General features: G+C 48.2%; 2 protein-coding genes across 2 annotated transcripts in view; one reads left to right on the top strand and one right to left on the bottom strand.

The window, feature by feature from the left end:
* COL4A6 (collagen type IV alpha 6 chain) overlaps nucleotides 1-6,503 on the top strand; it is a gene marked incomplete at its 5' end in the record, with an annotated part of 276,139 nt that extends 269,636 nt beyond the window's left edge. The window contains 4 exons of the mRNA XM_080795774.1: nucleotides 217-333; nucleotides 1,419-1,610; nucleotides 2,335-2,621; nucleotides 4,862-6,503. Coding sequence (XP_080651900.1) covers nucleotides 217-333; nucleotides 1,419-1,610; nucleotides 2,335-2,621; nucleotides 4,862-5,122 — 857 coding nt within the window. The 3' untranslated portion in view covers nucleotides 5,123-6,503. The remainder of the gene's footprint in view (nucleotides 1-216; nucleotides 334-1,418; nucleotides 1,611-2,334; nucleotides 2,622-4,861) is intronic.
* ATG4A (autophagy related 4A cysteine peptidase) overlaps nucleotides 6,004-27,728 on the bottom strand; it is a 52,294-nt gene continuing 30,569 nt past the window's right edge. The window contains exons 2-13 of the mRNA XM_080795775.1: nucleotides 26,949-27,059; nucleotides 25,529-25,600; nucleotides 23,351-23,449; nucleotides 20,847-20,948; nucleotides 20,595-20,667; nucleotides 18,227-18,306; nucleotides 17,375-17,562; nucleotides 17,175-17,253; nucleotides 13,116-13,261; nucleotides 11,862-11,918; nucleotides 10,344-10,452; nucleotides 6,004-8,813 (exon numbers count right to left, since the gene is read on the bottom strand). Of these exons, the coding sequence (XP_080651901.1) occupies nucleotides 8,743-8,813; nucleotides 10,344-10,452; nucleotides 11,862-11,918; nucleotides 13,116-13,261; nucleotides 17,175-17,253; nucleotides 17,375-17,562; nucleotides 18,227-18,306; nucleotides 20,595-20,667; nucleotides 20,847-20,948; nucleotides 23,351-23,449; nucleotides 25,529-25,600; nucleotides 26,949-27,059 (1,187 nt within the window). The 3' untranslated portion in view covers nucleotides 6,004-8,742. The remainder of the gene's footprint in view (nucleotides 8,814-10,343; nucleotides 10,453-11,861; nucleotides 11,919-13,115; nucleotides 13,262-17,174; nucleotides 17,254-17,374; nucleotides 17,563-18,226; nucleotides 18,307-20,594; nucleotides 20,668-20,846; nucleotides 20,949-23,350; nucleotides 23,450-25,528; nucleotides 25,601-26,948; nucleotides 27,060-27,728) is intronic.

Here is a 27,728-nt window from a genome sequence, read left to right as displayed (position 1 = left end):
AGGGTTAAGTGCAGAGCAGTGGTCCCAGGATGGAGAAGCCAGGCCAGGAAGCTAAGAACTAGCAGAGGCGGCTCAGCCCAGGAGTGCTCTAACATGATGGTCAGTGCGCCCTCTCCTGGTCAGTTCTGGGCATAACACACAAGTCCTTTTTCCCTGGGGCCTGCTTTCAAGGACTTGCCACACTGAGTCCCAGCTGCGGGCCTTCTCTCCTTGCAGGCTCCAAAGGTTTACCTGGCATCCCTGGCAAAGATGGCCTCAACGGACTCCCCGGCCCGCCTGGGGCTCTCGGCGACCCTGGTCTTCCTGGACTGCAAGGCCCTCCAGGATTTGAAGGTGTGGTGATGTCAGCACCAGGGGGCCGAGGGTTTCCATGAGGGTAGGGGGATTTGGAGTGAGCCAGAATCTCAAATCTGAGAAACAGGAAATGGGGTAGTAAAGCCTGACACTGAAAGGAGCCTGGAAAACCAGACTGCATTTCTTTTTTTCTTTTTTTTTTTAATTTATTTGACAGACAGAGATCACAAGTAGGCAGAGAGGCAGGCAGAGAGAGAGGGGGAAGCAGGCTCCCTGCGGAGCAGAGAGCCTGATGCGGGGCTCGATTCCAGGGCCCTGGGATCATGACCTGAGCCGAAGGCAGAGGCTTTAACCCACTGAGCCACCCAGGCGCCCCCCAGACTGCATTTCATTCGCTCCCATCCACCTCTGACCCTAGGAAGGATGAGAGCACCACATTCTGGAAGGCAAAGGACTCCTTCCAAATCCTTCTCTGGGTTCTCTGAGAGCTATGACTGTCCTCTAGCCTGGCCCCTGGCACTGCACCTCCCCTCTTCTACCCTGGGATTCTGACATGGATGGGAAGGGGGTAGTTCAAGGCATAAGAAAGTCTGAGGTGAGGAATGGCTGCTACTTACTTCCCATTTGGTAACAGAGATGGCAAATCAGTTGTCCTGCACAGAGAACAGCTCTGAGACTCAGTGGGAAAAGGGGTACGATTTACTAGCCACGTCTTCCATGGGCAGGAGAACTGGTGGGATTTTTGCCCCGCTAGTCCCAATTCTGCTTTTGCTGCCTCTGATTCAGCAGGGGCCCGGTTATGTCCTGGGAGAGACTGCAAGCTCCAAGGAGTCGCCCCCTCGGCCCCCTCCTGCCCTCATAGAGGACAGGAGGCCTGGTGGCTGTGGGAAGGGAGCTGGATAAGCACACTTTTTCAAATAGGGACTCCGCGGCTGGATACGCCTGAGCGGGCATTCCAGCTCCACGGGCTGGGGGACTTGTGAGTCTGTTCCATTGTCTACAAATCGGGGTAATCGGGTTGTTGTGAGGATCCAGTGAGCCCAGCTGGGTGCTTGGCCTGAGATCAGTGGCTGCCTTTATGAGCGGCTCACCCCCCGCCCCCTTTCCTGCTGTCTCCCTCTCAGGCGCTCCAGGGAAGAAGGGTCCCTTCGGGAGGGCTGGAGTGCCTGGGCAGAGCGTGAGAGTGGGGTACACCTTGGTGAAGCACAGCCAGTCGGAACAGGTGCCCCTGTGCCCTGTCGGGATGAGCCAGCTGTGGGTAGGTTACAGCTTGCTGTTCGTGGAGGGACAGGAGAAAGCCCACAATCAGGACCTGGGTAAGTACCGGCTCTGACACCAGCCTTGGTCATCCCCCCCCACCACCACCACAGGGATCAAGAGTTCCCCTCTTCTGTCCTCTCAGCCTGGGGTGGGCCCACCATTGGGTAGCAGGATTTCAACAGTAGCTGTCGCGTCAGGCATATCTGGGTTTAAACCCTGGCGCTCCCACTTACTGGCTGGGAAACCTAGATGAGTTCTTCCACCTCTCTGAACTGCCACTTCCTCCTTAAATAGAAACAAAGCTAAGGCTAGTACCTATCTCAGAGGCTGCTATAAGGATTACATGAATCACCCAGTGGAAAACGCTTAGGACAATGTTCGGCATGTTAAGCAGGAATAATAATAATAATATGACCTGTGGGGTAACAGCAATTACCCGGGAATTAATTGTATTGTCTACAGGTGTGCCGACTCTGAACCACAGACTCACTCTATTCAATGCAGATTTGACACAGCAGATTAATTAGGGAGTCATTCCACGGCTTAGACAAAGATTCCTTTCATTCTCAAACTTCCCTGTTTGTGTGTTGAGAATAGGATTTGACCAACAGACGCCAGCAGATGCACGATGTTCCAGGCCTGGAAGGAGGGCCGTCCCTGCTCTGGGACAAGTGGCTGGATGCCAGCCGGGCCAGTCCAGCCCTGGCGGCACTGGGCACGGTCCCCGCCCCGCCTCTCGGCCCCACCTTACCCGCCCCTGCCCACCTGCTCTCCTTCCAGGCTTTGCTGGCTCCTGCCTGCCCCGCTTCAGCACCATGCCCTTCATCTACTGCAACATGGACGAAGTGTGCCACTACGCCGGGCGTAATGACAAATCCTACTGGCTCTCCACCACCGCCCCCATTCCCATGATGCCCGTGGGCCAGGCCCAGATCCCCCAGTACATCAGCCGCTGCTCTGTGTGCGAGGCGCCCTCGCAGGCCATCGCTGTGCACAGCCAGGATGTCACCATCCCGCGGTGCCCCCTGGGCTGGCGCAGCCTCTGGATCGGGTACTCCTTCCTCATGGTGAGGCCCTGCCTTGTCCCCTTCCCCAGTGTAGAGGCAGAGGGCGGGGGTGGGGTGGGGGGGACCCTGGGAGGGTCCCTCAGGCAGGTTCGGAGGCTCAAGCAACATGATGTAGGAAGCACAGAATTTGAAATGAAGGAAGAGGCTTGGCCTGACCTTGGCCGAGTTCTGCATGAATGATGGGTGATTCTGAGAGTGAGTAGAAGGGAGCAGTTTGCACCTAGCAGTCCAGGGTGAGAATATCTATGAATCACGGGCAAAGGCCCTGACGTCTCCATGCCTGCTTCAGGTACACCACAAGCGAGGGAGGGAGGTGACAGCCGATCCTGGTGGACAATGAGGGAGAGGCTGCCCCCCAACCTCAAGGCTGGGACACACTCTCATGGCCCAGGCTGGGCATGGCCACTCCTCTTCTTTTGCCCACGGTCCCAGGCCCCTCCAGCCACCGCCATGTCCTCCTGAAAGGCTCAGATGAGGGTGTACTCTGTTTCTACATCCTTACTGAGGTTTTTGCTGCTTGCCAGCTGTGGTAAGAGAGGTGTATGTCTTGGTAAGAAAGAGCTGAGAACATCTGCAAACCCAAGGAGGCATCAACTCCCTCACACACCATTCTGTGTGACTATCCAGGGTGGGGGCTCAGACATTAAATAAGCAAAAGGCAGGTTTCGGGCCAGAATCGCTCCCAGGGAACACCAGGGTGGCCCCTGCTGAAGTAGAGCTTCCTTGCTAGATCGCCAGGGGTGAGATGACGAGAAAGTGTCTTTGAAGAATTACCAAAGCCGTAGGCCTCCTCACATTAGTGTGCCCACCTGGGATGAGGTACTTCCTTGTTTTGCTCTGTGTGAATTGGGCAGTTTATCCCCCTGTGATAGAGTCGCCTCACCTCTCCTTCTGTCCCATCCACCACCCAGACCAGGAAATAAGTCAAAAAGGCCCCAGAGTTTCCACAAGGAATAGTACAAAAGTTGTACAAAATCGCCTGTGTTTTGCTCCCGGGAGCACTCTTAAGTCCTTACTCAGAATCTCTTTACTCTTACTTTTCACAGAATTCTAATGTTCTAGAATATCCATATTTTCCTGAAAACATGTAAGGGTGGGAATGTGGACTGCCTAGTACGGCATCTTGGGACCATAAGACATGCCTGCTAAGAAGGAGAAAAGAGGGAGAAAATGATTCAAAGGTGGCCTAAGAACTCTGGGGACACAACTGTCCAACACAAAAAGCAACATTCCCAACAACAAGCCTGAGTCCTGTGCCAAGTGTAAAATATACAACATCTGCCCAATTAGTAAGGCAGGGTAGTGTGTCCTTTGTTCCAGAACATGTTCCATCTGAGGATCAAAATGAGGAAAGCTTTAACGCTTCATGTATCAGGAAAATCCCTTCTAAAGAGACTAACCCTCCCAGAGCTATGTAAAGCAAGCCATCCCTGAGTGTCCAACTTGGGCATCTGTCCCATTGGCCATTTGCTAACCCTGGGGGGGGGGGATGAAGCCTCTTCCTCACCCCCTGTGGTCCAGCTAATACCCCAGCTGACATGAAGGGAGAGGGGGTGGGGAGTGCAATGAAAGGGACTGCTATCTGTGGGTACAGTGACTGGCGACTATGGGCTAATGAATGGTACTGACTTTGGATGCTGAAGGGGCCCTGAAGCGGGGGCCAGGACGCTAGGCCACATACGAGGCCCACTTGTGCTCAGCAAGCAACAATGCTCTGTGTTGTCCTAAAGGGTGTGGTACAGATGGAAAACGTAAGAAGTTCTAAGGAAGCTAACTGCAGAGCCGACACTATTCATAGATAGGCTGGGGGAGGGGCCCAGGGTTTAACCACTTGGTGGAGTACCACACGCCCTTCTTGGGGTTCATCACCAAGGGCATGGAGTAGACAAGGGTTTGGAGAAGACCTGCATTCTAAAACCTACTGAATCTGCTTTCATTCAGCTTTTCTCAGACTTACTTGCCCGCGGGGATTGGCAAGGAGCTGCCGAACACACTTCGGAAGTCAGTGGCATGTTGGGAGTTTGTTGGGGGGAGGACACTGGCCAAGAGGTCCCCGCTACCCAAGCGCAGTGGGTTAGGAGGTCACTTGGGGAGCTTGGAGGAAATGTTCCTGGCCCTGAGGAGCTGCAAGCTCAAGTGGTCCTAGGAGATTTGGGGGTGCAGGCTAGATGCTAGGGCTGAGCCAGGGGCCAGAGCTGCGGAAGGGCCCAGGGCTGAAGCGCTGACCCCATCTGTTGCAGCATACCGCGGCGGGCGCCGAGGGCGGCGGCCAGTCCCTGGTCTCCCCCGGCTCCTGCCTGGAGGATTTCCGAGCCACTCCTTTCATCGAGTGCAGCGGGGCCCGGGGCACCTGCCACTACTTTGCCAACAAGTACAGTTTCTGGCTGACGACGGTGGAAGAGAGGCAGCAGTTTAGGGAGGAACCGGTGTCTGAAACACTCAAGGCTGGGCAGCTCCACACCCGCGTCAGCCGCTGCCAGGTGTGTATGAAAAGCTTGTAGAGGGGCACCTGCGGCACCCCCACCCCCTGCCCGCCCCTCCCCCACACAACGGTCACCTCACAGCTGAAGAAGGAAGGACCCCTGCCCTGTTGCCTCTCCGTCAAGTCATACATCGGAGTCTCCTGAGGGCTGGACTACTGGACACTGGTCACCCTGACCATCAGGCCCGATGGGTGAGCCCACCCTACTGGGGTCTGCTGTCCCATTTCAACCTGGTGCTGTTGTTGGATGTGGATGTTTGCAGGCTTATTCACGGCTACCTCAGAAAGACCTGCTGGGCGACTGCTTTCTTAGACTCCTAGCTTTCCTCATTGTCTTGATCAGAAAGCCCTTCACCATAGCTGAGAAGTCATCTCTTTCTGTCCAGAGGTCACCCCATTATTTGGCTTAAACCAGAAGCTAGTGTTTCCACGTTCAGCCAGAAAATTCTCTGGCTAAGCATTCATAGGGTGGCTTGAGCCTGCATGGGGAAGCTCTTACTCATCCAGGGGACCCACTGTGTCTAGGCAGGCGGTGGACCTGGATTGGGATGCCCACCAGCAGCCCGGGGTACTCTTTGGTTCCTTCGAGGGTGAGCCAAGCTGGGCCCCAGAGTGCTTCAGGAGGGGCTTGTTAACTTCAGATGGTCCCCAATGAATTACTTCCTCCTTGCCAGCGCCCTCCCCAGCCAGAGACCTAGAACTTGGCCTAGTCCAGAGTAGAGCAGGGGAGGCACCAAGTGCAGCCAGGCCCAGAAAGGGAAATGAGAACCACACCCCTTTCTCCCAGGCCCCGGACGGGGGTGGGGTGGGGGGGGGTTGGGGGCAGAGAGGCAGATTGGTAAGAAGGTGTGAATTTTGCTTTGGACTCCAGGAACAAAAAAAGACAAAGCCCTTGTCCCAGTTTCTCAGAGGTCCCTGTTTATTCCAAATGCCATCCAGATGTGTGCAGTGGGGCAAATCGAAGCCATGGTATTTTGGGTCCTTTGAGTTCTGAGGCTGTTGTTAGAGACTTTCCATTAAAATGTCCATCCAATTGCTCTTTCACAAGTAGCCTGTTAAACTATTTTAATACATTGTTAAGTCTCATAGAAATCTAGCACACTCCTCTCCTTAGCAGTTGGCAGACCTAAAACAAGCCGGAGTGGACTATAAAGTGTATTGCATTCTCTGCAGGGGGATGTGTTTTAACCACTTCCTCTGATTATCAGTTTCCCAGAATACCTAGCTACGTTAACATGAGGCAATTCCTTCCGGGTTATTCTGTTTCCTTAAATATTATGTAAACCATGCCAACACAGAGAAAGCAAAATCAGTATAATCTGAATTACTGTTACCTTCACCTCCTGAGTAATAAGCATGCTGTCAGCTTTGTGCTTTGCAAATAAAAGGAATCACACATCAACATTTGGCTCTTTGGACGTTTTCTGATGAATACTTTTCTAAAGTCCATCTCGCTATACTTCATGAGTTCCCCTCGGAGCCTGATAACGCAAGTTGAGCTTTACAACATAATACTGAGGTGGAAAAAATACAATTAAAGTCAAAGGGCAGAAGGCAACAAATCCACAACTTCTTTCAAAATACACCTACAACTGCTTTTAGCCCCATCCATGCTAGAGTTCAAGAAATGGGTTTCCATACTTCTGGGGCCTCAGGATCCTTTACAGAGAAATCAAAAGTAGAGAAATGTTGGGGCACCTGGGTGGCACAGTCAGTTAAGCATCCAACTCTTGGTTTTGGCTCAAGTCGTGATCTCAGGGTCATGAGGCCAAGCCCCACATCAGGCTTCTCGCTCAGTGAGGAGTCTGCTTGAGACTCTCCCTCTCCCTCTGCTCCTCTACCCCCCCAACCTCACATGCACATGCTTGCTCTCTATCTCAAAAATAAATAAATAAAATCTCTTTTTTAAAAAGTAGAGACATGTTGAGGTTGTTAAAATCAAATCTGAGACATATATGCATATATTTGTATATGCATAAAATATATCTTCTGGACTGATAAGAAAGCCATGATGCTGGGAGCATTCAGAGAAGGGAACCAACCCATGGGAGGGAGAGACATTTTCACCGTATATCATTTTGTACCTTTTGATTTTTGAACTACTGGAATATATTACCTACTGGGGAAAAAATGGAATTCAAGGAAACAAGTGTTCTAATATTCCTACATATACAGAAAACAAAACAAACTTTAGTTTGATGCTGGCTTTCAAGCTAGTGGTTGCTGGCCTTCCTCGGGCCTTGGTAGAGAAGGAGGGTGAAATGCACCCAAGTTAAGAGGGAAGGAGAGAAACATGGGCTTGAGGTACAGCCACACTAAAGAGGGTTTAGCAAAGCCAATTTGATCAAAATGTGCTTGAAGATTTGCTATGTTGCTCATCCTGAAACGGTTCGGAATTGCATTTGCTGCACGGATTAAACGCCACCACGTGAATAATTTTTTCTCATTATAGCTGTCAACCAAAATGGAGTCAAAGTCAAAGGCCAATTTAGATGTCCCCCAAATCAACAATTTTAAGTCAGTGATTGGCAAAGTACAGCCTGCACACCAAATCTCCAGCTCACCACCTGCTTTTGTAAATAAAGTTTTATTGGCTTCCAGCCAGGCTCATTTGTGTGCACACCGGCAATGGCTGCTTTTGCACTTTTGCACTTTGACCGTGGAGCTGAGTGGCTGTGACAGAGACCGTATGGCCTGCAAAACCGGAAGTGTTTACTATTTGGCCCTTGGGAGGAAAAGTTTGCGCACAGCTGACTTAAAGTGATCACGACTTGGGGCACCTGGGTGGCTCAGTCGGTTAGGCCTTTGGCTCAGGTCATGATCCCGGGGTCCCAGGATGGAGCCTGGAGTCTGGCTCCCAGCTCAGCTGGGAGTCTGCTTCTCCCTCTCCCTCTGCCTCTCCCTGCCGCTCATGCTCTCTCTCTCTTAAATAAATAAAATCTATTTAAAAATGAGTTTTTAAATAAATAAACAGGTAAAGTGATCATGACTTGATTGAAGGGCAGGGTGACATCTGACAAAAACATCAGTAAGGATGGCGACACCCAGCATCAGACAGCAAGTTGCCCTCAGCTAGGAAGGAAATCAACCAGGGTGCATTTGATGTGATTTCTCAGGCAAATTTTTGATCTGAATTATAATCATTTAAAATACATATTCAAATAACTTAAAAAGACCTTTTTCTCCCTGATGCAATCACTTTATTATTAGAGCAAGAGAACAGATTGCTTCTTAGTATTTAGCCCAAAAGAGGTCACTCCTGAAGGGATGAAGAAGCACAGGGAAACCATCTCTTCTCTGCTGGTGCTTGAAGCAAGGTGGGAGTTTCTGTCCTCCAGACATCCATCTCCTCGTTGCAGTAGCTGAAGACTCGCTGTGGCCAAGTAAGACAAGCCAGGAAGCAAGGGATGACTCCTAATCTTTCTGTTCCTATGTCCCATGATTGTTCTAGTTCGTTCTGGGGAAGGGTTATTATCGTTTGTTTTCTGAGAAACGGTAATTGGCTCAGTCATGATTGCTTTCAAGTTTGTATGCTGTTGGCATATCAGGCACTTGCTGACTAGAAAAGTCTCATGTAATGGGTTTGTGCTCTTTTTGTGCCGGGTAGAAGACAGACTGCCAAGTCGCGTTTCCGCTATCCTAGACACTCAGGATCTCGAAATCTTCCTCCAGGTCAAACTCCTCTAGTTGTTCAGTAGAGTCAATGAATTCTGTTGGAGTATGGAAATGAGAAAGAAGAAAGCTTGACACTCTGGTTGAAATGGTCAGTACAGTTACTCAGTAGTTAAGGCTATTCATTTTTTAATCGTTTTGCTAGAGAAACGTGGAGGAGACTCGCAGGTGGGACCATGGACAAGTACTAGAGATTCTTTAGAAAGGCACCTCGGTGGCTCAGTTGGTTAAGCCATTGCCTTCAGCTCAGATCATGATCCCAGAGTCCTGGGATCGAGTCCCATATCAGGCTTCCCCTGCTCTGCAGGGAGCCTGCTTCTCCCTCTCCCTCTGCCTCTCCCCATGCTTGTGCGCTCTCTCTCTCTCTCTCTTTGTCAAATAAATAAATAAAATCTTTAAAAAAAACGCATAAAAATTTAAAAAAAGAAAGAGCCACACTGAGATACCACCTTACATCAGTCAGAATGGCAAAAATTGACAAGGCAAGAAACAACAAATGTTGGAGAGGCTGTGGAGAAAGGGGAGCACTCTTACACTGTTGGTGGGAATGCAAGCTGGTGCAGCCATTCTGGAAAACAGTGTGGAGGTCCCTCTAAAAGTTAAAAATAGTACTACCCTGTGACCCAGCCATTGCACGACTGGGTATTTACCCTAAAGGTACAGATGTAATGAAAAGAAGGGGCACCTGCACCCCAATGTTCATAGCAGCAATGGCCACAATAGCCAAACTGTGGAAAGATCCGAGATGCCCTTCAACACATGAATGGATAAAGAAGACGTGGTCCATAAATACAATGGAATATTATTCAGCCATCAGAAAGGATGAATACCCACCATTTGCATTGTCATGGATGGAACTGGAGGATGTTATGCTGAGTGAAATAAGTCAAGCAGAGAAAGTCAATTATCAAATGGTTTCACTTATTTGTGGAACATAAGGAATAGCATGGAGGACATTATGAGAAGGAAGGGGAAAATGAAGAGGGGGATATCAGAGGGGGAGATGAACCATGAAAGACTACGGACTCCAGGAAACCAACTGTGGGTTTTAGAGGGAAGGGGGAGGTGAGCCCAGTGATGGGTATTAAGGAGGGCACCGATTGCATGGAGCAGTGGGTGTTAGACACAAACAATGGGTCATGGAATACTACATCAGAAACTAATGATGTACTGTATGGTGACTAACATAATTTAAAAAAAAAGAAAGGAGCAAAATAGTTAAGTTCATTACACAGTCTTATTCCCAGGGATGAGGACAAGGCTCTGGGGTCTTTGAGGTACGTTTCAAATCACCCCTGGCCCCTGATTTGTTTTTTTGGGCCAGACCATGAATATACGTTCTCGTCATTTTGATTTTGCATGGCCCTTTCGCATCGAGCTCATTTTCCTCAACTCTCAGGCTTTGAAACTGGTACAGATCAGTTCACTGGAAGATTAAAGTCATTGAGCACACACTCCCTGCTCAGCCCAGCTGAAGAGACACTGTACATTTTATGGAAAGCATGAGCCACAGTTGATTCAGTCTCATGAAACAACAGCCACCCAGGAAACCTAGAACAATGGCTTACCTGCCCCAGTGGTTGTCACTTCTGGCTTAGCTGGAGGAACAAAGGGAGGCCAGTGTGATGGATGTTTCTGAACTAATTCAAACATCCTTAAGTTTTCCTTTAGGATTTCCTGAGGACACACAGAAATGGCTGTAAACATTTCAGACTGACACACATTTCAGTCTGGTTGTCCATCTGTGATCCCAAACCCTGTGAGAGTGGCCTGGATGTTGAAAGGTGAGAACAAAGCCCTGGCCAGTGCGCCCATCCTCTCCTTGCCCCATCCGAAGACCCAGCCCCCTTCGGTGCTAGCGCTGGTAGCCCAGGAAGGAAGGACACTGGAGGGAGGAGCTGATGGAAAGCCAGATGCCCTGGCCTAACTCAATTCAGCGCCGAGCTGTTGCTGATGTGTTGGCTCCAAAGAACTGTGTGTTCATTACATGAAACCTGGCCCCAAAGGATCCAGGAACAGCGTATTGGCGGGGTTTTGATTTTAGTCCAACACTTGTGGAGTATGTCCTAATTTAGATGGCACAGTCTTACCAGAGAACTTTCATTCAACCTTTACAGGGGGTGTGTCTAGAGTTGCGCTGCCTTCTGACAGGTTAAGAATTGCCTTTAGAAAATAATTTTCCATTGTGTCCCAGCCAATGTTTCACTAGGGTGGCAGAGTCAGCTAGGGACATTAACATCAATTATCTGTTGGCTTGTGAAGAAAAAAATCCGCCCTCCTCACACTTGCAGGAGGCTCTGGGCTCCCATCTCCTGGCCTCTATTTTCTTTCTTTCTTTCTTTCTTTTTTTTTGGCAGGTAGGAGAATAGCACGTCTCCTGCCATCCCATCTGGGGCGCTTTTCAACTACTCCCTGTGATCGCCCTTCTTTAATAAGCATTTATCTCCTACGTACTTGGCATGTGTTAGAAGTGAGGATGAGCAGGGCAGATACAAAGACTGGCGAGCCAGCAAAAACGGTGACTACCCTTTTATACAAAATACTGAGAAGAGAGCATATCTGGCTTTGCTGTTTACACAGATTCCTGCAAACTGTGTTTCATTTAGCAGCAGTGTGCCGACCTTTAATAGAAACGAGACAGCTAAGAGAAAGACACACTCCCTAAACTACATCATGGACTATATGAAACTGTAAACAGACCACGAAACAAACAGAAAAGCGGTTTGGTTCCTTCAGTCATCTCGGGGCTATGAAGGGCATGAGGAAGAATTTAGGCAGAACTCTGTGAAATTAGCATTAAGTGAAAATGGTGGAATATTCGTTGAATATTTCATGTGACTTGTAGGCATAACTAGATGAGACATTACGTAGCTAAAAATATCACCCACTTGACATACTAAGCATATTTCAAACAAAGGTTTTGCTCTGGTTCCCCCCAGAATTATGCATAATTCCCCACATCTTAGTTTTTCTCTTGCAGTATAATCCCATCAGGCTAGATTCATGTCACTACGTGAAGCAGTCTTGAAAAGGGATCCTATTGAATAACTTCTGCTTTTAAGACTAAGAAAAACATATATCGTTACCTTCTGTACAAGGCTACACCAGCTATCAAAGTCCTTTTCTTCTTTGCAGAAAAATCCCTTGGGGGGAAAAGCAAGAGAACAGAACTTAGAACTGGTCAGGGCCACAGAGTCAGGCCCTCTGTACTAAAAGATGGCGCCCCTGGCCTGGAGCTAGGATGGGGGCCGCTCTCTTTAGATGCATCTTCTGGCAATAATGGAGCACATTGGCTGCATTCCTCCCTCTCCTGGGCCATTACTTTACCTGGACACACACATTTACTTGTTCATCACCTCTCCCTCTCCGTCCTACTCGCTCTCCCCCACCCCCTGTCCCTCTCCCCTCATACTGTGAGATACAGTAACTTAAAGGCCAGTCTCCAAAGCATGGGGTTAATTCCATTACCCTCGGTGCGTAAATAGACACATCCATAAAGAACAGTCGATTAAACCAACCAACAAAAGCCAATAGTACTTGTAGCTGGAGGTAGTATATGGTAAGATGGCTTTGACCTGAAGGAAATGATCTGTTAGAATAAAGAGAACCATCCACCTCCTTCCCCATCCTCAGAGCCATCCTACAGTAGTGAAAGAATGGTCCAAAACAAGAGGAGGGCTCTTGTCCACTCTCGATCTCTGGTGCTCTGACAATTGGGTTAAACTGGAAGAGAGGATTCGGCCAGGCCTCAGAACCAACAGTAACTTTACAGGCAGCTGTCCCTTCAGCGTGTGAAGACAGTCGTCACACCTCCAGGGGGAAAACCCTGAGTGCCCAGGGAAATGAGCGCTATCTACCCGGAAGGTCTTGCCCTCTAATCCCTCCCTAACTATGTCCCGCCTTATTTCCTGAGCCTGGGCAGCAATAATTAGGGGGCAAGCAGTAAAAGGTAAAGACTGTAATGCTAATAATAACTAGCATTTACAGAATGCTTACAAGGTGCCCAGCCCTGAGCTGAATGCCTTATGCCTCCCACAACCGTGAAGGATGTATTGTTCTGCTCATTTTAGGGGTGAGAAGGCTGAGGCTCAGAAAAGTTCAAGGGCTCCTCCTAAGTCCATGGCTAGGAGGTGGCAGGGCCAGGATTCCAACTCTGGTAGTTTGCCTTCAGGGTCCATCCCTTCCCCACTATACCAAGGTATACCTCTCGGGGGGTGGGGCATGGTGAGTGAACATACTCTCTCGCCTTCCTACCCAGCAAACCTAGAGAACTCCCCAGAAACCAATCTGTAACAGGGTGGCATCGTATCTCTTGGCCCACCCAACCTTCAGATACCTACCAGCGCTACCGAAGGATCCAAGTTCAAGATGTTCATTCGCTGCGGGGACTGTAGGCAATGGAAAGTCTGGTCGTCAACCGTTCCATTCTCTTCGGTGTCAACAAAAGTCTGGGTTGTGTGAGGGTCCAAGAAAATGAGCTCATCACCTGTTTGGAATGAGACATGCTTAATCTAGAAAGAACCGCTGCCCCTGTTCCACTGCTGTCCCTCAGGGGGAGGAGGCACTCTGGTTTTCTTAACCCCTCCCTTTGGTGACAATGGGAATGAGATGACAGAAAGCCTGAACTCAGGTGATCATGCTTGAAGGAAGCCAAATCCAATCACTCAACCAGAGGACTCGCCCTAGCAGTTACATCTCCTCAAAGCCCAAGACCAAAAATGGAGAGGGACGGGTTTGAGCAAATGAGCGAATGAGAAACCAGAGATGATGTGGCAGGCTCTGTGAGCAGCAGTTAGCAAAGAGGTGGGAGGTACAATCACCAGGGCGGGAGCCCAGGTACCATTAGGGAGCTTCCTGCCTCTTTCCACATTGGGAAGCATCTTGCTTGCTCCATGCCATTGGTTCTCAGACTTGTGGTCAGAGAGCACATCTGGTTAGAAAGAAAAGGCCTAGGCCTTCCCAGAGAAATGGAAATGCTGACTCTGTTAATGATGTTAATGACTTCCGGTCTCAGTTAGCTAGCAAGTTAAGTGATTCCTAGTGGAAAGCTTTGATTCCACCACAGACACACCTCACCAAGGAAATTCACTTTGAGATGATCCGCCTGCACAAAGGAGAGAAGAGCCATGCTTTGTCAAGGTGGAGAAAGCCTGACACAATAATGACCTGGAAGGAGTCTGAGATAATAAAACCTCTACTTTGTTATTCAAAGGGCCGAGAGGCCCTCCAAGGCTCATCAGTGTCATGCTGAGTTGGCCAGACTGGTACCCCATCCTCACTGGCCAGGCCTCAGGACCATCTGGGCCTCTGTGTTGTAGACGGGGTTGGGCAACCAAAGAGAGATCTACCCAAGGCAGGAGAATGGGGTAGGAAGAGATGCCCCCCAAGACCCTCCCTGGAGTGGCATCCAGGATGGCGTTGGGCCACATCTAAGAGTTTCTGTCGGCAGACAACGTGTTTCTGATGCCTGATGAATAGCTTAACTTCTCTCTACCACAGACATATATATCCCCCCTAGACCACTGGTGGGTAGATCAGTTATACCCGAAAAGCTTCAAGTCACAAAGAAGAGCAGTAACCAGGATGTTCAGAAGGAAGCCTATTTATGACCACAGAAAAGTAAGAAGGAAAGGAAGCTGTGCACAAGAAAATAGAAATCCAGAGCGGGATTAGGAGCAAGCATTCTGCCAGTGTTTCAAGTTAAGGTGATGGGAATAATTGGATAAATCAAAGCATCCTCTCTGATTCTGGCCCTTTCCAGGTGCATGCCTGCGTGTGTGTATGTGTGTGTGTGTGCATGCGCACATGTGTGTATGTGGAGTGGAGCTTTTCAGGTGCCGCTGTTTCTGAGAATGCTTAAAAGAGATACAGTAGAATCCCCCAAAAGTCCTAGAAGTGATGTGGGGACCAAATCCAGGTCTCTAATTAGGCCTGAGAACAAGAGGCCATCTGGTCAGCCATCTGCAGACATGGGGCTCATGCTATGGATCCTTGGTGGCAACCTTCCCCGAAGTGCAGGGGACAAACATCTCCTGTCTAAGCAGGCAAAATCGGACAGACAGACTCTCATCTTGGACATAGGGTCACACATCGAGAGCTTTCTCCAGCTTCCCACTGGAAAAGAGGGCCCTCAGGAAGCAATGTAGCATGGCAGGCAGAGATGGCCTCATTGGAACTGAATGCTGGTTTGGCTACTTTCTAGCTGGGTGACTTTGAGGCAACCCCTCTAACTCTTAGTTTCACTATACTAAGCTTTAACTCACAGGAGTATCTAACTATCTGTATCTATATCTCTATATTGGACTATCTGTCTATACCTGTATGTGTATGTATGTTCTCTATCTATCTGTCTGGGATGGGACTTTGCAGGGTCCCTGACACAAGACAGCTGTTCAGCAAATGGCAGTTCTCATCTGTTCCCTCCCTTCAGACATTTGACCAATCTGGAATCCCCAACCTAATACAGTAAGGGGGTAAGTTAGACAAGGGGATTCGAGAGGACTTTGGGGCCTCCAATAAAGGTGAAGCAAAGGATTTATGAAAGGCAATGGGCAAATGGGAACTGTGCACACCTCTGTCTGGGTTGCTGAGGATTGCCCACACCCCTTTAATGAGTAGTCAACCTCCACAAAAGTCACCTTGACCCAGCGGCCTCACGAAACAGGAGGGCTATGCCAGCTTGGCAAACTCTCTCTGGGTAACTTGGGGTAAGGGAAGTTCGGGACCCCCAGGAATCCCATCCATTGTTCCTTGAGGTCCCTCCAAAATTATTTTCCAATCGGTTTCTGCCTTGGACTCGAGCAAAGAAAAAGACAAAATTTATTTTTGCAACCTTTTCTTTGACAGGAACCCAAAAGTTTAGAAGTGGAAGGCATGTATAAGACTCCAAAGACTGTATTTTGTACTGAGAAAAAACAAATGTCTCCGATTTGCAAAGCTGTAGTTCTCAGGCTTGACCAATAGATGGCAGCAATAGTGAGAGCCCAGGCCACTCTGTAGAAACCCCACCTAAAAGAGAAGAAAGCTGGCAAAGGAAAGACCAGTGTTGGGGGTCAGGAAGGGTGGGGGTCACCTTTCACTGGGTGTGCACTACATCCCCGGCTCTTGGCTGAGTGCTCTTCTGTGAGGGGACAACACAGCAAGGCAGGGGTGAGCCCTATGTTCTTTTTTGTTTTTTAAAGTAAACTCTATGCCCAATGTCAGGCTCGAACTCAGGACCCCAAGAGCAAGAGTCGCATGCTCTACCCCCAGCTGAGCTGGCCAGGGGTCTCAGCCCTATTTTCCATAAGAAACTGAGATGAAAGAGTGGATATTCTTTTCCTGCTGTCACACGGCTGGCATGGGAGATCGCCGACAAGGCAGGGGATGTCAGTTTCCCACGCCACCTCAGCTCTCTGAATCTCTAAGGAGTGGGGCGGAGGGTGGCCAAGCCCACTGCACCCTCTCCCCTGCACATCCCTCGTGCCACTCCCCATGCCTACCCTGGCTCCTCTTGCCTATCCAAGGCTCCCCCTTGTAATCCAAGCTCGTATTCCCCAAAGCGCAGTTTCAGGCCACACCATTCCCTTCCCTGTGCCCTTCAGCACCAACCAGGTGCCTGGGCCCTTGGTACACAACATGTGCTGTGTACACCAGCAACATCGGGCCCACCTAGTTAAAAGTGCAGAATCTCAGGGCCCACCCCAGACCTGCTGAATCTGCATTTTAATTGCCTCTCAGGGAGATCTGTGTGCACACTAGAGTTTGAGAAGCACTGGGCTAGCTTGCTTGGTGCGCCAAGGGCCTTAAATGACTCAGATCACAGCTAGTGTATAGGGTGGCTAGGGTTCCAGAGGCATCAGCCAAGGCAAGGGAATGCTGGGTTGCGTGTTAGGATCCGTTTAGGAACATTAGTGGTTTTAAGGCTTAGCCCGTTAGCAGAAAAAGGATAGCTCTGTCTTTGTCTCCTCTCAATTCTTCCTGTTCATGGCTCCAAACAGTGAGGCAGCAGGCCCAGCTGCGTGGGCCTGGGAAGTCAGAGGATGGGTCCTAGACCAGATGCCCAAGCCCCAAGAAGAGGGGGATCCATAATGCCAGGGGAGTGAAACCCTGCTACCCTAGGCCCCCACAGAAAGGAGAGGGAGATGCTAAAATGATGCCATGCCCTTGGGGTGGTCCCATGGGCAAGCAGCTGTGGAACTATCTTTCTGAGAGGCAAGGCAGTGGAGGGACTGAAGGGGGCACTGAGAAGTATTATTCTCCGCAGATCAGGCCAGAGACAGGATGAGCTGACCAGAGGCCACGGAAGCTCTGGGCGAGATGAGGGCCCCCTAACCAGAATAGCCTGGGCTCCCGTGCAAACTTTCTGCCCACCCCCCACCCAGCCCGTGACGACTTACTTGTGAATCCTCTTTTCTTACCTAAGAATCCTATGAAATAATAGGCGTTATTTGGTTTTCCTCCTAATGCCCCTAAAGACTGTGGCATCTTAAAACACTCCTAGAGGGAAAGAGAATGCAAGATTCTCAACTCACTTGTGGACTGCTGCTCACGGATCTCCGTGCTCACATGGCAGTGTGATGGGCAGGCGGCAATGGGCCCGGGAAAAGGACTGACTTACTTTGAACGCATCAACGTAGACAGGGTTGATTTGGTTTATGCCCAGGCGAAGGGGCACAATGAGCAGCAGGGGTTTCCAGGCTGGGCGGCCCGCAGGGGTGCCCTTACTCTGGTTCGACACGTTCAGAGTGTCAGGGGGACTCTCACCCACTGTATCAGTACTCAAGGGTAGGACACGGCACATTTTTTCTGGAAAGATAAGACAAGAGAACTGGGTCAAGGGGCATCCAGGCACCCAAGATATGCCCAGGGTGAAACTAAGGGCCTCCTCATCTCCTGGCCTGGAGCCCTGCCCCCTCTGCCACCAGAGGCCAACTTGCCTCACCCCCCCATGGGAAGCCCAGGCTGCTCCTCCAGCCCTTACTTCCTTCTGGCACCTGAGCACTCACCTCTTGCCAGATATTAGGGGCTCACTGAGAAAATCTTATTTCTCAACTAGTCTGCAAGGGCCTCTGAGACAGGGGCCGTATCTTTCGGTTTCTCTAACCCCATGGTGGAGAGCATAGGGCTGGGCAAATGGCGGCCTCGGCAGAAGACCTGTCAGTGGTTTAACTGATTATCCTCACTTTGAGTATCCTGCAGGGAAAGGGTCTGGGCCCTTCCAGGGAGAAAGGACCCTCTCATTGTTTTCTTCCTTTCAGAAAGCTGAAAGGGAAGAGAAGAAAAGGCACAGGGAATGATTAACCGGAGTCCTGTGCTCCCCTAAGTTTCCCTACTTTGGTGAAGCAGGCTGGAGGCAGTGTATGTCTGTCTGTCTGTCTCTCTCTCACACACACACGCCCACACTTTCTGAATGTTGAGGAAGGACCTCAACCACCCACCTCCCAGGAAGGTAAAGAAGCTAGGGACTCACTGATATCTTCAATGACTACTGTGTTATCCATGGAAACATAAACAGCCAAGGAATTCCATTCGTCAAATAAAGCAAGTTTTCTGCAAAGCAACACACAGTGAAGTCAAAATTGGGGAAGATGGCAACATTAGCAGGGAGCAGCACAATCTATGTCCTGTGTCCCTAAAGTCACTGAACACTGAGCCACAGAGAAGTTAGGGTTTGAGTCAAGCTCTGGCCCCCTGGACTGAGAGCTCTGGAACATTCCATGTCCAGGACCCTTGAGAATGCCACAGAGTCAGTGTTTTCAAATCCTGGAAAAAAAAAAAAGCCCTGCTTTACATAATGGAAAAATCTACCTCACAAGATGATGTCACTCCTGCTGGGTAAAAGAGAAAAGGTGCCAACATTTCTGCCAAGAGATCTTGTTTTCTCTTCTCAAATTAAAGACATTCTGACTTACTAGGGGATTTTCCCCAAAAGAGGGAAACTGTCATGGAAAAAAAAACCGTGTGTGTGTGTGTGTGTGTGTACACATATATACACACATACACACATATATACATATATATGTACACACACAAGTTTGGGAGCATAGATAATACAGAGAATAAGGCCCAGGAAAATGTAGAAAAAGAGAGAGATCTCTTATACCCCTCCACACATGCAGTGCAAACGCTATTTGAGAAACTTGGGCTTTAGGTGGCCTTGGTGCGGCGCCTCGCTGGTCAACAGCTGAAGACGGAGAGCATGCGGAATTGTGTGACTTTGGAAGGGGTTAGAAATAAAACCCCTTTCATAGAGGGATCATCCGGGGTCTGAGTAAAGCAGTATGACCTCATCTCCCTTACATTTCTCTCTCGCCTGTCTGAAAGAAGGCCTGTTTAACCTGGGTTCTTCCAGGATTCTTGGGTAAAGCCCAGTCTTACTGGACAAAAGAAAAAAAAAAAACATTCTTTTCCTGACCAAGGTAGCTCCCAGGAAGAGGTTAATTACCATTACACTTTAATTTCATTCCGTTTGAGGTATGACCTTTCCCTGATATACTAATACTCTGTTGTTAATGGTAACAATCACAATGAATCAGGACCCACTTAAATTTTTTTAAAAATGTATGTTTCCATTTGTCCGTTGTTGAGAACTTCAAAATCTAGACAAAAGAAGCAAATTCTGAGGGACGTCACATAAAAACCCAACTATTTCAGGCTGGGCCTGGGGCCCAGCACGGCCCTTCTGATTCATCTTCTACGCGTTCTACCCTGGCTTCCTACACAGGTTCCCAAAATACTGTCAGATCTTCGCTCAGCAGAGTCAACCATGCCCCGCGAAGGAACTGTGGATTAAGGTAAGAAAGTGCTCTCAGATGGGCTGTACCATTAGCAAGAAGTAAAGCCAAGATACAGATTTCACTTGGGTCCCCAGGAAATCCAGCCTACTCCCCTCATGAGCACATTTCCAGAGCATTCTGGTTCCATGAAGACTGGCATATAACTGAAACAGTGCCCCCTCAGCACTTTTCATGGAGCAGAGAGCCCAGTAGTCGAAGAAGCAAGCTACACCCAAGGAGTCCAGATGGTTTCAACCTTCTGAGGGCCTAAATCCGGCCCCAGATTCTGGATGCCATCTTCATTCATCCTTCAAGTATGCATTTGAGCACCTGTGTGTGCCAGTCAGTTTTATGTGCTAGCCTTACAGTAGTGAATGAGACAAATCCAATCTCTGCCCTCACTGACTTTGCATTCGAAGGCAGGCGTCAGGAAGCAGAGGGACAACAGGCAAGGAGGCCTGCAGGTGCAGGGGCTGAAGCCACTCACCCCGTTCACTGCTAAAATGTCAGTCTTAGATTCTCCACCTTGCCTCTTGCCATGGGAGGTGAATTCTGCAATTTAACAGAGCCACGGCAAAAGTACCCCGCTGGGGTATGTGGAGTCCGCTAAGAGATAAATGACTGATCCCAAGCCTCCCTCGGGGTTGGTCTCCTCCCGTAGGTGGCGAGCTCCCTGAGGCAAGGACGGTGTCTAATTTATTTCCGTATACCCAGCACTTAGCACGGTGGAACCACTCAGTAAATATTGAATGAATGAATGAATGAGGTCTTTTATACTCTATAGGGTAGGAGTCCGGGTCTTGCCTAGGTTGGCTCAGGCTTCCGCCACTACTTAGTCTTAGCCCTTCGGCTTCAAAGTGACCTTCAGTCTGACGGTTCCCTGGAAGGTGAGCAGATGTCTGCACATGCCCATCTCAAAGAACTACCTGAGCAAAATGGCCCAGATGCTTGGTGGCTCAGTGGCATGGCAAGAAAAGCTAGACTGATAGGAACGTGGAGTAGGCAGAAGAGGGAGGCATAGGAGAGAGTACAGTAAGGCGGACACCAGACTCTCTTACTTACTTTAACACCTGTGCAACTGTATTTGGTCCAAACCATTCGCCAATTGACTTCCCTTCTCCTACACCCATTTGCGCTGTTTTCAATTGAGGGAGAAAGAAAAGACGTCAGCAAAAGTTCTTCCAGCACATCACAAGCTCCTAATTTCTTGCATAAATAATTAAGCAGACGGACAACTTTGCAGAGCCACATATAAGGCAGGGGATGAAAGCAATGGGTACAGACATTGTCTTAAAACCAGCGATGTGACCTTACCCATTTGATGGATAGAGTAGCAGCAGTCCTTTCTATCTAAGAAGCACTGGAGGATCCGTTGGTATTCTTTGGGTTGTTCTTTTTGTTTCTCCCAGTTCCAGTCTTTGAAGGAAAAAAAATGAGTTAAAGTCATTTTTATAACTGCTTATTACCTCTCTGCACTCTTGCCATAACTACGAGGTTAGAAGGAAAACAAAGGAGTTACAACTAGAAGGCAGGGGCCGTGGAGTTAGAACATTCCTAAGTAACTTCAAATTTGATGACAAAGACATCTGGAGATATTACTTTCAAAGTCTCAGTGGGTGTAAAGTAAAAGCAAAACAAAGAGTTGATCAAGGAATTGACTTAGCCCAGGGGCTGATGCTAGATAAATATTACACGAAAACAAGGTCAGAAAAGGCTTTTCTGGTCAGCTACTCCATGAGCAGGAGGTTGTCACAAAACCCGGAAGTGTATCCTTTTATCACCCTGACGCCATACTGTCTCATCTCCACACAGACAACAACGGCTTTGGCCGGTATATTTTGGCAGCATTGCCAAAAGAGTTTCATAGGGGAAGTGCTATTCAGACACACAACAGTGCACAGGGGAATAGACACAATTCGCGACTAAGGAAGCTCAAAAAAATTGGTATGCTTCCATTTTTACACAACCTTGAAAAAGTCCACATGGACTTTTGGCAAAACAAATACCTTTCCTATCAAGTGCTCAAAGCTTCTTTGTGACCAAAACCCAAATAATTACATCTACAGGAATCCCCTCTCTGCCTGAGGCATGGCCCCCCACATGCCCCAGAACCTATTTATCCCAGGACTCTGGACAACAACAAAAATTCTCCATAATCACTACCATAGATAGGATGTGCTTCTCCCACTCCCTCTGCTCTAGGAACTCTGTCTCATGGGACAGCTCTCTGCGGCTTAGTTGGCTTCCGAGACACTAACTTCTCTCCTGAGGTTTTAGACAGACTTTAACTTTATGACTAAAGTATTCTTGAAGTGGAAGACCATTATCTCCAGTCTCTGATTTCTTTGCTTCTAATAGTTCTGAAACCAAAGTTTTAAACTTTGTAGGCAGCACAGTCTTCAGAGGGTGAACTCCATCCAACTTCTCTCTCTCTCTTTTTTTTTTTTTTCATTTGCTACCAAATTGTCCAAGTCTGGGGAAATCCTGATTAGCTGGCTGCTAAGTACCACTAAATATTGACCGATGACAGTGATAAATGTGCACTCTGCCTTAATTATGAAGTAAGTGAATAGGAAGCACTCCAAAACACTTCTGTACAAAATTACATCTTTGAATTTATTTCAGCTGCAAGATCAATTTCCAAATTTTCCCTGCTGTTTGCTTTTCTGTTAAAACAACTGAGACTGCTGACTGTGGGGTTTTATGTCTTCCTCATCTGCCTCCAACAAAATTCACTTCCAGGAGCGTCATCTTGCTGTGTTTTATACATGGGAAGTTAAAGAGAGTGGATCTGCTCCAAGCTGGATGCGTACCGTAGAGACACCACTGGCCAAGGAGTCGGGAGACCTGCCTTCTTCTATTCCCCAATCCATGCTTTTTCTTGGCTGTTTGACCCTGGCCAAGTCACCTTACTTCTTGAGCCTCAGTTTCTTCATCTGTAAAACTGGAATTATGATACTCCCCAGGGGAAGCAGGTTCAGGTTATTCTAAACCCTGAAGAGAAGGCCTCAAAGCCCTAAAATCTCCCTAGACCTCCCCATTCCCCCCATGTCCCCTGCCCACTGTCTGCTCTGGTGAGGGTGCACCGGGGTTGGAAGGAATCTCAGGGAGCCACAGCCAATGAGCTCAGCAGGTAAGATCTTGTCCAACGAGTCCTTTTACTCCCTCATCCCCAGGTCAAACCCAGCTTTCACCCAAGTGCCTGCACAGGCACCCAGTCAAGGTCATCCTCCAGATGCCCACAGGGAAGCACGCACATGGCTTAAGAATGCAAGACTCGAGGGCTTCAGCGAAGATCACTGGAAGGCTCTTAATGAAGTGGCCTCCTGAGAGAGCTAATTTAAGGATCCCTTCATCACCAAATGGACATTCTCGGCAAACCCAAATGAAAATAGCACCAGCTCCCTCATCAGGCACTTCCTTTGGGTCTTTCGTCCTTCACTGGGTGGACATTTTAAAGGAGGTCAAGAAACAGCGCACCCACCACACCCTTCTTCCTGCTCCCTTTGTTATCTGACCCCTTTAAGGACTCGCTGGAACAACAGTGAAGATGGAAACTCTGAATGACACACCTGCCTCCCTGTTCAATTCTGTCCAGGAAAATCACTCTCGGGCTTGGTGAGTCACAAGGAAATGCCGGCTGTTTCCTTCTTGTGGGAGGCTTTAGTGACCTGTCGGCCCCATCACTGGGGCTTGCAGAGAGCACTGGAGGACCTTCAGCTCTGTTGCTGACTGTTCCTGAAACTCGGCCCCACTGCTAAGCCACCAGCAGGCACTGGTACCGTGGAGGCCTCCAAGGGGGTACCCATTTAACTCACCCCTTCCCAAGTGTCTGCAGATCAGGGCCTGAGCCAGCATCATTTGTCCACAGCGTAGCATACATCCCCAGCCAGCGTCTGATGAAGGGCCCGTCCCCCCTGTTGGCAAAACGGATGGGAATGACTGTGAGGTCCCTCAGATGCCTTCTCCTGAAACATCAGCATGTGTGGGAATCATATAAGACAGACAGACACACAGACTCTGAAAAGAGAAGCGAGAGAGACAGCCAGACAGCCAGCAGGGTTTGGTAGAGGGTAGAGGTTGCAAAGGGGACGCGGAGTTAACCGAAACAGTTTCTATGGCCAAAGACAAAACCAACAAATGGACAAAACCTGCCCCTTATGTCTTCTCCCCTGAGACGTCCCGTGCGGTGTGCCCACAGTTGTGGTAGATGACAGCCGGGTATGACTACCACCGCTAACCCAAGCCACATCATTATTTGCCTGACCAAACTTGGCTTTGCTCGGCTCCCTTCTTAGGGAATCTAGTCTTAACCTCAGTTAAGGAATCAGTGCTACCAAAAGGGAATCATCAGCTTGGTCAAAGAGATCTGGAAGGCTCTGGACTGTGAGAAACATACATTAGGAAGATCTGAGCAGCAAGAAGGACAATATAAAATAAAGGAAAGAGTCTTAGACTGGGCATCAGAAGGACTGTCTGTCTCTAGGTGCCTGATCCAAGTCTTGGACGTAAACTGGGAACAACAACACATACTCCGCCTACCACTGGGGGATACTGTGAACACTAAAGGAGAAAATATCTGTGAAAGTGTTCCACAATCCACTCAGGACATGGCCATCATTAAATATGCTACTAATAAATGAGAAATGGGCCACATCTTTAAAAGGCCTAAAACCAGTTAACAAATGAAGTAAGACAACAGGTTCACTTTAAGGATGTTTGACGTAACGAAAATCCCACATAGGTGGCCAGCCTGAGCTCAATATCTTTTTTCAAGGTACCAGTGAAATCAGATAACTTGGAAGGCAGAGGAGACATCCTGCTTTGTTTTCCATCCCCCTCCAATGTGGACGTGGAAAAGGATGCTACGAGCACCACCTCACCAGACTGACTTTAAGAAGGGTCATCAGCCTCATAAGACAAGTGGGCCATAGGGGACCACCCTTTCCCTTTGGTTATGGGGACGATTGAGCCAACCCATCAACTGGAAGGGGAAGCCCTTTGGCTCTTGCTAATGGTGGGATTATAGGCCACGTTAGTACAGGAAGGATGCAGTGAGGCCCACATAAAGAGGAGATCGCCAATTGGCAAAACGTTGTCAGAGTTGAACTGCGAATGTTCTCAAGCCTTGTGAAGATCTCTTCACCTAGGGAAAGTTAACAGTTCAAAACCACTGGGTACTAAAGATTATTCTTTGGTTTGTTTTCCTGCTTGAACACTTCCAGTGGAGTGCAAACACCGTCCATGTGGACTTGGGTTTGGGGCACTTATTGGAAAAGAGGATTTCACTTCAGTTCCTAGGTCCAGGCCTGCATCAAAATCAGTCAGATAGATTTTCTCTTAGGAAAATGCTTCTACGATTTGGATTTGATACTTTTTTCCTACAGGGCCATGATACCAGGGATAGACCACCCTACTCGCAAACATTTTACAGATTTTCTCTAAGGGGAGCTTATTCTCTTAGCTTATTGACCTGTCCTGTTTTCCTAGACAGCAGGTAGCACTCTCACAGCCTATAATTAGTTCCAAGGAAATCTATAATAATTCATCTTGCAGGGACAAGGTGCTTTCATTTCATATGGGGAAGAAAACAAAGGAATTCTTGTCTTTCTTTCAAGGTATAATTGTCTTTAATGATCACATAGCTCTACAGAGAAGTGGATTATAATTTAGTAAATATTACCCAAATTAGAGGTTTGACTTTCTCCTTGTTCCTGGACATGAAACAAGGAACATAATCTGGTGCCTGAACTCTTGGAGCTGGACTCAAAAGTATACTGGTGTTATACCTTAACACCAAGGAACCATACACAATGAGGCACTTTGGCAATAAAACTTTTGAATAATTCCGAATAAAGTTTAAGACTTAGCTATTCCCCTAAAGCCTGTCTTCACCACAGTGAGCTGTTAATTCTGAGATTTCTGTGAAGTCACTGATAACCTCAGGCAAGCTATCTACAAGGAAGAAAGCACAGCACAACAAACGATATACCTACCAATTGGTGAAAATTTCCTTCTGTATGTAAACCATAGGCGAGCACTTATATCAGACAACAGCTTAGATTTTTCTGTAATTAAATGTGAAATTACAATTAAGTCACCATATCCCATCTAAAGATATCTGCTTTTGATTTCTGGGCCAGCAGCCAACTCATTTTCAAATAACCGACTGGTCAGTTCTGTTGCAAGGGGGCTAGGGAAGTTTGGAGGCAACCCAGTCTCATCTTAGCCAAGTAATTTCAGCATCCTCCTCACCTAGGTTTTGACCAGAGCTACTGGCCCCTGGGGTGGTTCCTTGTCTCCTTCTAACAGAGCTACATGGTCCTGGCAGGTACTAACACTGGGAGCACGGCCAAAAGACGAGGAATAGGAAAAGCAAGGATAACCCACAAGCAAGGCAATCAGCCCCTGCCTGAATGATGACAGTTGGTTGGATCTCTCACTGGTACCTGCTGTCCATTATCTAAAATGGTGGTAGGGGCAGGGAGGGATGAGAGGGGGGCGTGCGCATGTGTGTGTGCATGTACATGTGTTTACCTAAAAAGAAGAGATACCCACTCAGCAAATTAAGTGTGTAAAGTGTGTCCGTACTACCTACTACAACTGGCATTTGTAATCTAAATGGATACAGAACATCACAAGTGCTTTTGTGTCTTTCTTCAAAGCATTTCTCGCATTGTGATCAGCTCCTTCCTATCTCCTCCTCAATGCTAAGGCCTTCAAAGAGGGTCTCTCCTCAGATAAACAGAAAAAGCAGAGTTGACTCTCTCCAAGCTCAGGCTTCAACTGGGTGCTGGGTTGTTAGCAGTATTAGGGGAAAAGGACTTCCCCAACCTGTAAGTATACAAGGGTAGGGAAGAAATATCCCAGCCTCCTTCCCACCTAGCTGCAGTGGCTAAAAGTTCTATACAAGGTCAGACTACACTGAGACAGTGCGACAGCCATAGGCTGATTAGGAGTCCCCTAGGTGGCAGCATTTTGAATCTAGACAGAAAAGGACACAAGGGGAGCGGGAAGTATGTAGTCCAGGCATTGCAGACTAAGTACTGGTCAGTGATACTAGGAGTGGGGGCATGGTTTATGAAACCCAAGGCTTACAGAAGTCAGTAGTTCTCCTTTAAGAAAAGAATAAAAATATTTCTGACTTTTTTCAGATCGTACCAACACTCATGACCATATGAACTCTACCCCTCCCCCCAACCCCAGGGACTCTTGGGGCCTTGGAAGGAACCTATGCAGGCAAAGGGTTTGAGGCTTGAATTCCTCTGGCTGCAAGGTATATATATCCACCTAAGAGTGACACTGACAGTGACCAAAGTAACATTCCACCAACCCGATAAGGAAAAATGAATGGGACCTTAACCTCGGGCACCCGCCTCATTTGGGTTCTCACAGACAAATGCTACCAAACCTTACCCGTTTTAAGGAGATGCGGTTTCCCCAAGATCCATACCAGCTCATCTGTATCTGGAAATTCTTCTAAGTAGTCAGCAAAAATAGTAATCTGATTTTCATACCTGGATAAAACTGAAAGAAGAGGAGAAAAACTTAGAGCAAAATGTGACAAAGGGGGTTCCCTTCTGTGGCTTACTGATTATTCCCTCCATCCTGAAGGTGGAAGGTCATTGGCCTGAATCATGTGAAAGCAAATCCTTTTCTTTGAGGAACAAAGATACTCAGGAAGCCTCAAAATCCTCTAGTAGAGGGATTTCCTTTTGACCACCTATCTCTACCTTCCCTTTCTCGTGGTCCCATTTGGTACCATCTCTGAATATTTAGTGATGGTCATTTCAGAACCTTTTTGTCATGGGGTCTTTTTTGTAAATAGCCACTTAGCTAGCTTCTCCTAGCAAGAATGTGTCAAGGTAATACAGTGATACCTAATGCTTTATCTTGCATCCTTTATCTTGCCTAATGCTTGCATACCCAACTCCTGCCCACCTCACAGGGGACACTGTGAGGTTTCAAGCAGCCGGTGGCTTTGGAAAGGGCTATGACAAACATGGAAGATTACACAACTGTGAAAATGTAAGATTCCAGCTGGAAGCCCAGATGTTTTCACAGTACTTTTTTTTCTTTCATTCTTTTTTTTTATTTTTAATACACTTTATTTTTTAATTCTTTTTTTTAATTTAATTTCTTTTCAGTGCAACAGAATTCATTGTTTATGCACCACACCCAGTGTTCCATGCAATA

Source organism: Martes martes (genome assembly GCF_963455335.1).
Source record: "Martes martes genome assembly, chromosome: X".
Lineage (NCBI taxonomy): Eukaryota > Metazoa > Chordata > Mammalia > Carnivora > Mustelidae > Martes > Martes martes.
This window is presented reverse-complemented; position numbering and strand designations above follow the sequence as displayed.